The 13,536-nt window shown below is 27.4% G+C and overlaps 1 protein-coding gene across 1 annotated transcript; it reads right to left on the bottom strand.

Moving 5' to 3' along the window:
- Positions 1-2,786: 2,786 nt before the first annotated feature.
- LOC117931137 (amino acid transporter AVT1I-like) lies at positions 2,787-4,682 on the bottom strand. Its single transcript, XM_034852042.1, has 3 exons — positions 4,529-4,682; positions 3,822-4,429; positions 2,787-3,372 (listed from the first exon to the last, which is right to left on the bottom strand). The coding sequence occupies exons 1-3, from the start codon at positions 4,656-4,658 to the stop codon at positions 2,857-2,859; spliced, it is 1,254 nt and encodes a 417-aa protein (XP_034707933.1). The 5' UTR covers positions 4,659-4,682; the 3' UTR covers positions 2,787-2,856.
- Between the last annotated feature and the right edge of the window lie 8,854 nt (positions 4,683-13,536).

The following is a 13,536-nucleotide window of genomic DNA, read 5'->3' as shown; positions in this document are numbered from 1 at the left end:
AATTAATGAATTTTAATTTTGGGATTTTTGACTTTATAGTTTTTACATAGATTTTTGGAATATTTTGTAGATAGTTTTCCATGTAAATCGCATTTCCCTTTGTACAATTAAATGTTTTTTTATTTTTATTAATTAATTATATTCTAATAAAAAAACATATAAAAACTAAAATTGATATTTTTCTTAGGCTACACTTAAAAAAACTAATTATCATCCCCTCTAAATATATAGTTTCATCGTATAAGATTTGAAGCTCTAATTTCACTTTATGTCTCATTTCTTAATTCATTTTTTACTATCATTTCTTTATGCTTTAATTTAATTGTATTTTAAAATTTTTATTTAGTGATTCATATTGGATCGTACAAATCAATAATTTAAGTTAAAAGTTACTACTTTTTTGTCTTAACATTATTTTATTTTAATTGGTTACATGTGTAAGCCAAGCCAAGAGGTAAAATATAATAATGAGGGAAACGACACTTCATATAAAGCTAAGTAACCAAAGATTATCTCAACTAATTTTATCCTTTAGATAATCCATGAGGGGTTTATAATAATTTTTTCTAGAATATGAAACCATAAAAATTTGTGAGAGAGAAATTTTCAAAAAAATTATTAAACTTAATTTTTTTTCTTTCATTTTTTATCTTTAATTTTTCTTTTTTTCCCTTGTTTATCATCAAATTTATTAAAATCATTTTATATAATAAAATTGGCGCATAAACATATGGTAGAGGGTGGAGATGAGGTGACAACATTAGGAGCTTATAGTATATACTCAAAATAATTAATGGACATTCCCACTAACACCATGAATTTTCATATTTCAATAAAGGTTTGTTTAAGGTGATTCTTATAATGAAGTGCAATCTCAAGCTAACTCAACTTAAGAGTATACCTAAAAGAGAGTATTAACTAGTTTAGTCAATTTTTATTGATTATTATATTAATGATTTTTTTTTAAATAATTTAAGATGTGATAAGATAAATTTAGAACACATAATTATTAGGGAATAAGAAAAGAGAAAGTAAACAATAATTTAACATGGTAATTCAATGCAAACCCCTCGTTTCCGTGGCTTCAAGCTCCAATTAAATGCTTAAAGTGCTCCTCTATATACTCAATCGAGGATCCTTCAATCGGCGATGTATCCTTCAACTTTACATTTAGTTTGAGGGATCAATAAAGTTTTACAAAGCTTCACAAATAAAGTTCACTTACTTAAAAACTCTCTCACATAGAACGATAGAATTAAATGACTATCAATATATCACATACATAAGTATTGGTAATGATAGTATAAGTTTAAGGAAAAAAACAACTATTAAGAATAAATTATGTAACTATTTCTTCATATATGTTAAGAAAAATTTAGTTCTACACATAAACCACTTGTATATTTATGTGATTAGTTATTGTGTGCATTTATTAATTGCTTACATCATATTAAAAAACTTGAAAAAAAAATTTTAAATCAATTTTTATGTATATATTTAAGAACTACCTATTCACTATTTCTTTGGATAGTCTCATTGTATAACATCTTAAACTCTTATAAGTAAATTAAGATAATAGGACAAGCACATATGCATTATTCAATAGGATATTGTTTGACATTTTAGGTCAAACACAATTGCATCAAATCAAGTTTTGATAAGATCTAATTCTCTTTTATTGGTGATAAAACTATCCTTATTAAGAGTTTTTAATAAAAATGTCTACTAATTGATCATTTGTGCTAACAAATCCAAGTGTAATATCATGTTTTTGTGCATGGTCCCTAAGAAAGTAATGTTTAATTTCAATGAGTTTAGCCTTCACATGTTGAACCAAAATTATAGAAACATTCATAGCACTAATGTTTTCACATTTAATAGGCACATAGTTATATAGGAAACTAAAGTCATGCAAGGCTTGTTTCATCTATTAAATGAAAGGACTAGTATACAACACGGACAAAAACGTAATATATTGTACTTCTATTGTAGATAATGTAATGAAATTTTGTTTTTGGCTACACTAAGATGCTAGTGAGTACCTATAAAATGACAAGTATTGCTTTTGTTTTTTCGATTAATTTTACAATTGGAAAAATCTACATCCAAATATTAATCAAATTAAAATTTGTGCACCTAGGATACCATAAGCCTAGATTAATTACTTTTTAAAATATCTAAGTATTCTTGTAATAGCATTAAGAAGAGATTTCTTAGAATATAATTGAAATCTAACATCCTAAGATGCCTACTTGTAGTAAGGTAACTAAAGTAATGTTCATATCATACTTGGATACAGTATAGGGTAAATTCATTTTTGTAAAGCTTTATGGATGAATTTATTGGAGTAGTCATCACTTTTATATCTTCCAAATTGAATCATTGGAAACAAACATGGTGTAATGTTATATTGGGTTCTAAGGGAAGAAAAATGAAATGTTAAGAAATTTATTTTTTTTCTTTTCTTTTTTATTTATTTTTTGGTTACCATGGAAAAAAAAAGTAAAAAGATAAAGAAAAAAGCTTCTTAGATTTTCTTCCATTATTTTAAGAAAAGGTGGGGCAAGTGCATTCATCTGCAATTTAGTTTTATTTTTCTAAATTTTCTATAGATAACAAAAGAAGATAAGAGAAATTTTATAAATTTTTATCTTTTGTCTTTCCTTATCATTTTTCTTTCCCTTAAACATCCCGAGTTCGAAACATAAAAGAGTTTTTTTTTAACTCTATTGTATTGCATGTGATTATTAAAAGGCATATGATCAATATAGACCAATATAGGGAGGCAAACTATTTTTTGATTAATAAATCCATTGGATTACAAAAATTTTATTGTCAATACAAAATAATATACACTCATAACTGGCCTATTATTTCTACTATAGATGTGTAGGTACCCATGATGCCAGCTGAAATACCCATTAACACAACCCCAATTATAATCACTAGTTTGACTCCAAATTTGTGGTAAATGCCTGAAATCTTCAAATAGCATAAGCATGGCAACAAGATTGAAGCTGGGACACTTAAAAAAGCTCCCACCAGTGACATGAGAGACCCAAAAAATGGCACTGTCAGAGCTACAATGATGGTGCTGAATACCAAGGTGGTTCTGATTATAAGGCTAAATGGTCTTTTCTTGTAGTAGTATGGGAGCCAATTTTCAGTAGCATTCACAATTGGTGTAACCATCAATGCATATTTGGATATGGGATTGACCAGAGTAGTATATATGGCGATCCTTGAGCTAAGCTTCTCAATTGGAAGGTTCAAGGTTATTTGTGATTGAACATTCGAACCAAACATCAGGTACCCTAAAATTGCCATTGCTGCGTAAGTGATGGTGCAGAAGATGAAGCATACAAGGAGGACCTGCAATGAGAAATGTAGTATTCAAGGTTAGTAACCACAAACCAAACTCAGTTGAAGTTTATAAAATTCACCCTAATTAAGAGTGCCTTTGGCAGTATTTCTAAAAACATTTCATAAAAACACATTTTAAAATTATTTTCAAAGTTACTCTAAATAAAAAAGAATTCAAAATTTGTTTTTGAATTCAATGGATTAAAATAGAATCGAGATAATTCTCCATGGTTTGAAATCCTTATCTTTTTCCAACCAATCAAGTTCCATCTACACAGGATTCTAGTTTCTTTGAAAAAGGAAACTGCCAACACTTGCTACAGATGCTTTATGTTCCACAGATATTTATCAGAATTATAATTTGATTTTTGTCCTATATATGTGTTCAAGCGAAAAGACCAGCGTCGCATCACTGAAAAATTGGACACGTAAAAAATAATTGAAGATTTCAAACTTACATTAGGAAAATGATGCTTCTTCCTCATAGAAGTGTACAAGGTGGGGAAGACCGGATGGGCACAATAACAGAAGGCATATAAGCTAACAGCAGTGGGGATTCCTTGCCAATTTAGACTTGTTCCCTTCTCATCAAATCCAACTCCATCAAAGGCCCCGGTCCATAGAACTGAGCCAAGAATGATGATACAAGCTAAAACACCGCTGGCTGATATATAAGAAAGAATACTGAGGTTGTTCACCCAGACAGAAGGCAAAATAACAAGGCCCACAATGATTATGAAGCTTTGTCTCCCATCAATCACTAATCCCCAAATCTCAAGCCCCATGTTCGGAAACAGATTATGTAGATTATCCCCTTCGAGGATTAGAAAGCCTGTTGCAACCAAGTAGAGCTCGGTATACATGAAAACAGATACCAGTAATCTTCCCTTCTTCCCAAATGCTAGCTCGCCAACATCAGGGTAAGTTCGGATATTTGGATGGGCATCCATACATCTTCTGAGTAGCAAGCCTGTGTAGAAAGTTGCAGTGGCGATAACAAGCAGAAGAACCAAGCTCAACCACCCTCCCGATGAAAGGGCATATGGGATGGAAAGGATCCCAACTCCTGATCATAAAGCATAGTCAAAGAATTTGGTGTTCAGTTCCTTAGTCACAAACAGATCATATTTCAGAGATAAGAGAGTGGCATCAGAAAAAGATAAACCTGATAAAGCATTGAGTCCATTGAAACAGGTCTTGGAGAAAGAGGTAGAGCCCACATCTTGCTTTCCACCGTTGGACTCAATGTCCTCCACTTTGGTGAGAGTGAACCCATCACGCTGTTCAGCCTCCATGTCTCAAGAGAGAGAGAGAGAGGAAGAGACTACTATGAAGCTTGAAGAGAGGTGAGAGGCTTACCCTATATATATAGGCAAAGATCAAGGAAAGCGGGTGGTGCAAGTGAGCAATGAGAAGTGGGAACTCGTCAATTAATAGAAGGGAAGCTTAAAAGCTATGTTCCAAAGATAATAGACTTTTACTCCGCTTGCACGCCTATCACATGGTTTTATTTCTCAAATCACGTGACGCATGTGACTTCCAACTATTAACGCCTAGGAGGTCATCCTTCTAAATCCCCAAGAGTCCCGTCATCCAACTTTTCTAAATTTAAAAAAAAAAAAAAGACAAAAAAAAAAAGAGAGAAAACCCCTACTTTCCTTTAAGTTCTATAAAACATTTTCACATAAAAGTTTGATAATTTGGTAACGGAAGCAATACTTTCTATTTATTCTTTCTAGAAATTTATATAAGAATATAGTGTTTATTATTTGTTTCTAGAAATTTATATAAGATTGTAGTGTGAGTCATGAATATCCTAAAATTAAATAAAATAATATAATTTCCTAAATTAAGATAATCTCTCAAATATTATTAATATTTTATAATGGAAATATTGACTGGAATTCATTTTATGTGTCTTTCTTTTGTTCTCATTTATTCTTTCCCTTAATATTCACCACACATTTATTTTGACTTAGTTTAGATTAATTAGTTTAAATTGATTTTTAAAAATCAAAAACTTTTTTTAAGTTCAATTATACCTTCTATAATTTTCTTAAAAAAAAAAGAATTTAATTTGAAAATGACTAAAATATTACTTTTCATAGAAACCTTATTATAGTCAAAATATAACTGGAAATAAAACTATGAGAAAAAGTAAAAAAAAAATAAAAGTTAAGAAAAATAAAAAAGAAAGATTTAAAATTAATAATCTTTTTATGCTACTTCAAATTCATTTCACTTGTTTTACCTTTTCAATATAAAAATTAAATATTTTTAAAGTATATAATTTTTTTAATAGATACTTTCATATTTTTCATAATAAATTCTTCAACTTTGGTTTCAACTTAAATTTTAAAACAAATATAAAGTCTTCTCAAACCAATCATTTTAAGCAAAGACATATTAGAATTACGTCTGATTTGAAAACTGTTTTTTAAAACTATCATTTGATTTAAAACTATTTTATAATGATTTATAAAATAAAAGTTTGTTAATGACCTTAAATGTTTTTAACATATTTTTATTATTTTTAAATTAATTTTGATGTCTTACTTTATTTTTAATAATTTTTTTTAAATAATTCTCAAAAAATAAATAAAAATAAATAAAAATAATCAAAAAATATTAAATTATTATTCAAATTTTTTATTATTAAATGTATTTTCTATTTTTTTGTTCTTAAAAAAGAAAAAACATTGCTTTTTAAAGCAATTATCAAACTAAAAAAAGTGAGGAAAATATTACAATATTTTCTTTAATATTTTCCTTCATATTTTTTTTCCATTGTATTTTTCATGTCATCCAAACTAAAAAAAAATCATTTTCCTTTGTATTTTTTTTCCTTTCCTTAGCATTTTCCGGAACCAAACAGAGCCTTAGGGTCAATTTTGAAAACCATCAACCATGATCATAACATGCAGTGCCCACAAGCCTGCCAATGAACCTCTAAAACTTACATATATGTAAAAGAAATAAAAATAAATCCTCTATCTAAATGTACAAGTTCCAATAGATGTTTTGAATTCAACAAATACGACATGCCATTTGTGCCACATGTTATATGTCTTTGATGGGCATTGTTGGGACCAGCTACATTTGACTAGCTTGGTTTAGCCATGGCCAAGTTGAAGAATGTGAATAACGATGTTGGTTGTTAGAATGTGAATAACGATGTTTGTTGTTCTTGGATCACATAGTACGACTCGTTTATCATGAATATAAAAAATTATCATTCAAGGTATTAAAATTTAGTTAACTCATACCTCGTCACCTTTTGTGCGTAACGCCTGTATAGGTCCTCCCATCATAAATTACACCAACTCGAATGATGAAACCTTCAATTAGACATTTGATATAAAGCTAATTGATACCCACAAATCAAAAGGCATTTTAAATTTTTGTATAAAAACTTAAATCTATTGACAAGTCGACCATGTAGATAAACGAATAACATGTATAAATAGTTAGTCATACAAATATCACAGACACGCTTAAATGAATCATCAACCCTTCGAGGATGATATTTTTGTTGTTAATCATGTTGTCCAAACATAAATAGTAGGAATTGGTATATTTTTTTACTAGTGTAAAAAGCATCAATGAATTAAATGTCATTGTTTGTTATTTTTATAATAGTGTTATCTATTCTCTCGTCTGTTTTTAATAATTTTGCACCCATGAGTCTCTATTAATGCAAGTCATAGTCTTAATCTTAATTAAAGTCTCACTCTTCTTTCCATTGGTGTGTGTGAGTGTTTAGCTAGGTTGGCAATTCCGGACAAAATTCCTAAGTGTCCCCTAACTCGGCTTTCCTATTTCTATTCAGACTACTTGACTTTGAAGACTAAGACTTTGCTAAGAGGCCGAGGTATGTAGCCGAGTGTGGAGTGATTGGATGTGAATCAACCCGGTTTTTTAATCTTTAAATGTGTTAGAAAGTTGGGAAAAATGGTTTTTGGTGCAAGGCTTTCATTCTCCTGTTTCTGGATTGATCCAGGTGCAGGGGTGGATCGATCCAACTAATGTTTTTTTTATCAAATCTCAGCCATTAGATTAAGGGCTTCTTTTTACACTTTAAAAACCAATCTTCTCTCATTTTATGGTGGAGTGACTGCAGAAAACGTGGGGAGAGCAGCCACACTCCTAGTGTTCTTCATTTTCTCATTTTTGTTTTCCTAATTTGGGGTTTTTGATTGCAAAGAAAATTCACTTCTCTTAATGTTTTCCAAACTAGTTTTTAATGGATTTTCTTGAGCAATAAATGGGTTGATTCATTCATTCATTCACATCTAAATCTCTTATTCTATTTGGGTTTGGGTACATACCCATTTTCTTCTTGTGAGGATTCAAGAAGAGGCCGGGATTGAGCTTGGTGCGGACTCCAAGTGTGCTCCGAAAGAAGAAGAGAGAAGCTGAAAATGAAGGTACTAGTCAAGTAGTCCGGGAAGGATTGGTTGGCTTGAGCTAGATAAAACCTTGTACTCAGTTTTTATTCTTCATAGTGGAGTTTTTCAATCGGTAATAAGCCCGTGGTTTTTTTATCTCTTTGGAGGTTTTCCACGTTAAAATCTGATGTTCATTGTCTCTTTCTCTCACTCTACATTTTGATTTATTTTTTAGGAGTGTTGAAGCATTTGCATGTGTTTTGTATTGATAAATTGTTGGGAGAGTGTTGATGCATACATTCTTGCTTGGATGTTATGTTTTGTTGAAAAGTTTTTGGAAGAAAAGTTTCTTAACATTAAGATAGTCTAAGATTAGGTAATATTTGTTGGGAGAATTTTTAAATTGTTATACAACACCTATTCACCCTCCTCTCTAGGTGTAGTCCATTATTGAGATTCACATTTTCAATGTGCCTAACTTGCCCCTCATGAAAACATTTTTATGAAAAATCAATTATTCTTTAAACATAAACCAAAAGATATTCTGACAAAGTTTTAAAAATTAATTATTTAAAAAAGCATTTGGTAAATGTTGTTAAAATTATTATTATTATTATTATTATTATTATTATTATTATTATTATTTAATGTATCACATTATAAACATCTCATTTTTATGAGAAAATATTTTAAGTGTTAAGAAGCACTTTAATTATTTAAGAATCAATTTTAGAGTCTATATGAAATCATTTTAAGGAGAGTTTTTAAATTAAAAAGTATTTTAAAAAAAAAAGAGTTTAGCAAAGAAATATTTTTAAAAATATAAATAAAAATCATTTATAATATTAAAAAACTAATAATAAATGATTCTTAGAAAAATACTTTAAAAAAAAACATTTTTATTGAAAAGATTTTGAGTAAAGATACCTTTAAATGCATTCTTAAATAAATTAAAAATATGTTTAATAATATTTTTTATGAAAATGTTTTTAATAGAAGTGTTTTTTTATAAAAATATTTTTTTAAATGACAAATTAAGTCTTTATAAGTAATTTTTTAATGTTTTTTAAAATGTTTTTAAAATTTTGTAAAACATGAAATTTTATTTTAAAAATACTTTTAAAATTAGAAGTGTTTTTCAAAAACATCGTCATGATTGTCAATAGATTTATTAATTGGTTTTTATGAATGCGGAATACTCTAAATATCTTTTAAAATTTTATAAAAAATTAGAATCCCTACGCAGTACTAAAGTCAATGAAAGTGTCTGGATTGGTAGAAATTTCAATCATGTTAGTGCACTTTAATAACGAGCGACACGACAATTCATAAAGGAGTACCACCAGTTGAAAATTTCAAACCCTATCAACAAAGGACGAGTGATAAAACCGTTTTATAAATAAAAGGGTTATATCAATTTATAAAAGGGTTATAAATAAAAAGATTTATTATAAACAAAAGGATTATATCAATTTATAATCGTTTTATAAATCTTTTATTTATGACTTTTTTTTCATTAATAAAAGAATGAGTAATAATATAGAAAGAAAAAGATGTGTCACAATAATTTTCCCATTTATCACACTCCAAAGGGTATGAATGTAAGTTGTTTTGAAAATTTAAACTCTAAGATTTTGGAACGTGACAACTACAACTTTTAGTGGTATTTGAATAGGGCACGGAATTAAATTTTTAGCATTTTGTTGTATTCAATCAAAAAACACAAGGATTGGACCTTGAGAATCCATGAAATTTATACACTAGTTATAGTGTGCTAGTTTTTGGATAGGAAAGGACATCTTCCTAGTTATCAGAGATTAGGGCTCTATTTCCATTAGATTGGCTTATGACAAGTCCCAATTTTTTATTTTTTTAAGATTAATATTATCCTTTGAAGATCATGTGCATGGCTTCACCTTCCTTCTTAATTGAAGTTAAAAACAAAGTGTTATTAAAAATAAGATTCAAGTTTTTATTAAGTATTAGGCTATGTATTCTCGAAAATTTTAAAGAAAGAATATGAAATAAATATAAAGAAAGAGTATAAGATAGGAATTAAAAATAAAACAAAAAAAAATTAAATCAATAAATTATTTTTTATATACTGTTTTAAGCTTATTTTATTTATTTTAATCATCTTATATAAAAATTAAATAATTTTAAAATATATAAAATTTTAAGTAATTTTAATTATATTTCATTTTTTTAATATTTTTTATAATCAAATCAAATATGGAAAAAAAATCTATTTTCCTTGACATCTTTTTCTTTTCTTAATACTTTTTGGAAATTGAAAAAACATTAATGTAATATAATTCAAGACCAAAAAAAAAAAAAAAAAACTCTTAGGAATTGGCACCAAATATAGAAGGACAACAAACTTAAAATTTCAGGCATGATAATATCATTTCAATAACAAATTTCAATTTCTACTTTTTGCACCTAAAAGTAAAGTACTGTCCCAAATCAAACTTTAATGTGTGTGCCAACCAAATTAATGTCCCAACTCCAACTTTGCCTGCCTTGAAAAAAGTGGAGCAAAATGAAAATGTGGATGGAAAATCAAAGCCTCGTGGATTGCCTTTTTTTTGTTTTTTGGTGTGTGATCTTAACAACCCAACCTCATGCACACTTTTATACATTGGATATGCTTTTATGTTAACATCAATTAATTATCGATAGTCAACAATAATCAAAGTTGTGGCTTCAAAAAGCAAGTGGGGATATTAGGTACAAATAATGGTTAGTCATATGCCTTTTGATGGATTTCAATAACTAAGCCAACCAACCAGGAGATGGAGCTTTTATATGGAATATATTTTCTAACTTTACTCACAAATTTTGAAATAATACAACCGTTTTAATTAAACTTCTATGGAAATACTTGGACAAAGATTCAATTAGAGCATGTTTGAATACGTTGCCTTTTTTATACATGCAAAAGTTCTTCTATAAACATATTAATGGGAAGACACAAAGGCTATGTTTGGTTCCCAGCAAATTTGAAGGAAAATACAAGAGAAGGAAAATATAAAGGAAAAATAAAAATAAAGAAAATACAAAGAAAAACGCAAAAACAGATTAAAAATTGATCAATTATTTTTTTATTATTTCAAACTCATTTTATTTATTTTAACTCATCAATATAAAGATTAAATAATTTAAAAATACATAAATTTTTAATTAGTTTTAATTATATTTGATTTCCTTTGATATTTTTCATGGGACAATCAAACATGAAAAAATTATTTTCCTTTGTATTTTTTTTTCTTTCCTTAATATTTTTGGGGAACCAAACATAACCAAAATATGAAGCAATCGCACACAAATTAGTTTTTCTACTCATATTCATTCTAAAATATGGTGGTTTATAGGCACAAAAAAAAAGTCATATATTTTTACACTGAGCCTATTTGGAAACTGTTTTTTAAGATAGATTTTTATTATCTAGAACAAAGAATACAGGAAACACGTTTGATAATCAAAAACTATTTTTATTTTTTAATCTTAAAAATAGAAAATATGAATTTTTCATATAACATCTTTTAGTTATTTTTTATTATTTTCACTTGTTTTCTGATAATTGTTTTAAGAAATAATTACACAAATATGTAGAATGATTAAAAATGAAATACTACGTATAAAAATTATTTTTAAAATGTATTTTAAAATATTAAAAATAGATTAAAAATATTTTAGGTTTTCAAACATACATTTGTTTTATAAAAATCAAATAACAATTTTCAAAAACTGTTCTCAAAAACATTTTTTTATAATAATTTTAGAAAACAATTACTAAATAGACTCTCTATCATTGTGTTTGTTAGTAATTCTAAAAAGTGCTTCTAACATTTTAACACATGAAAATTTTATCTTTAAGTATTATTAGAAAAATTAAAAAAAAATTACATAAAATCACTATCAAACACGATTTTAAAGTTTATTTGATAATGATTCTAGAAAACGTTTCTAGTATTTTTAACACTTGAATGATAAAAAATTTCAAATATTAAAAATATTAAAAGCACTTCCTAAAATCACTATCAAACGGATTCTTAATTTTTCTAACACTTGAAAATTTTTATCTTGTAAATATTAAAAAAACTAAAAATACTTCCTAAAATCACAAAGTACACACTTTTAAAGTGCAATAATTTTAAAAAGTGTTTTTAATCTTTCTAATACTTGAAAATTTTTATTTTTCAAAGTATTAAAAATATTAGGGACGCTTCCAATAATCATTAATAAACATATTTTTAGAATGCGTTTGAAAGTGATTATAGAAAGCGATTTTAGTATTTTTAACACTTAAATAATAAAAAATTTCAAGTATTAAAAATATTAGAAGCGTTTTCTCAGTATCGAGCTTCCCCAGTATCGAACTGTGTCTCAATATTGTATAAAGAAACAAGATCTTCCGTGTTAGCAGCACCTCAAATTCATGGAAAACAAACGCGATGATAATGAAGTTGGCATGTGAACATGTGGAGAAATTAAAATGTGGAGAAATTGATGATAATGAAGGTGGCCTGTGAAATGTGGAAGTGGGCTGAGACTTGAGACTTGGGATGAGGTGACAACAGGAGTGTACAGCATCTCACTCAAATTCATGGACCTTTCCCACGAACTTTCAAAGACTACCAACAATGGCTCTAGTACACCAACCCCACACCTCCTCTGTTTCGAAAATATTCAAAAATTATTTTATAATATAAAAGTTTGTTTACTTTTAATTTCTTCGTCCTATTTAATCATTCTTTATATCTATGTAATTATTTTTTTAAATAGTTTAAAAAAAACAACTAAAATACATTATTTAAAAATATTTTATTTTTATTTTTAAGGACAAAAATCTATTTTTCATTTTTTCTATATATTAAAAAAACTATTTTTTAAAATAATTCTAAAAAAAAAACATTTCTTGAGAAAAACTTGAAATATGCTTAACTTAAAAAATAACTTTTATATCTAATACTTCCTTTTTAATAATTGTATTTGTACAATTATTTTTTAAAATAATTTTAAAAAATGAAAATAACTAAAAAATATTTTTTAGCTTTATTTTCTATTTTTCAATCGTGTTTTTTCTGATTTTTTTATTCTAAATAATAGAATGCTCATTTTAAAAATATTTTCCATGCCTTAGATTTTATGTCCAAATTCAATCCATTGAACACTGAAAATAGTGCATAGTTTGGGTTGGAAAGTAAATCTGTTTTTGAGGCTATTGTTAAAGTGTCACCAATTCATTGTGCTTTGAATCAAACAAGTTTCATTCAATTTAAACAAGTCCAAATTCTTCAACCTTTTCTACCATGACCACTTACAAGAGACTGAGATGCTCTGTTTGGTTTGGCCTTTTTGAAAAGATCAATTTTTTTGAAAGTTTTTGCATATATTTAAGTAATTTTGTTAAAAGACCTTCACATAAAAATAAGGAAAATATTATTTTTGTCCGAACATATATAGGGTTTCTAATAGGAAAAGACCATCCTACCCTTTCTATTTATTTATTTATTTTATAATTCAATTAAATCTTAACACATGAGCCTAATAGTCCAATTTGAATGCCTGACCTAACTTAATTCACCTATAAACAAGTTTGGATAACTTAAACCCAAACCAAAATTAAAACCATTCTATATTTAAATAACCCAATTATTTATTTCCTCAAATTAAATTATAAAATAACCTAAGTCCATGGTTGGGGTGTCACAAGAACGAAAATTTAAGAGTTACCAATACTTAATACAAGATCTACAATAAGTTTCCAATTTGATCTAAG

Source organism: Vitis riparia, chromosome 14, assembly GCF_004353265.1.
Source record: "Vitis riparia cultivar Riparia Gloire de Montpellier isolate 1030 chromosome 14, EGFV_Vit.rip_1.0, whole genome shotgun sequence".
Classification (NCBI taxonomy): Eukaryota; Viridiplantae; Streptophyta; class Magnoliopsida; order Vitales; family Vitaceae; genus Vitis; species Vitis riparia.
Note: the sequence above shows the minus strand (reverse complement) of the source record. Positions and strands in the feature narration are given on the sequence as shown.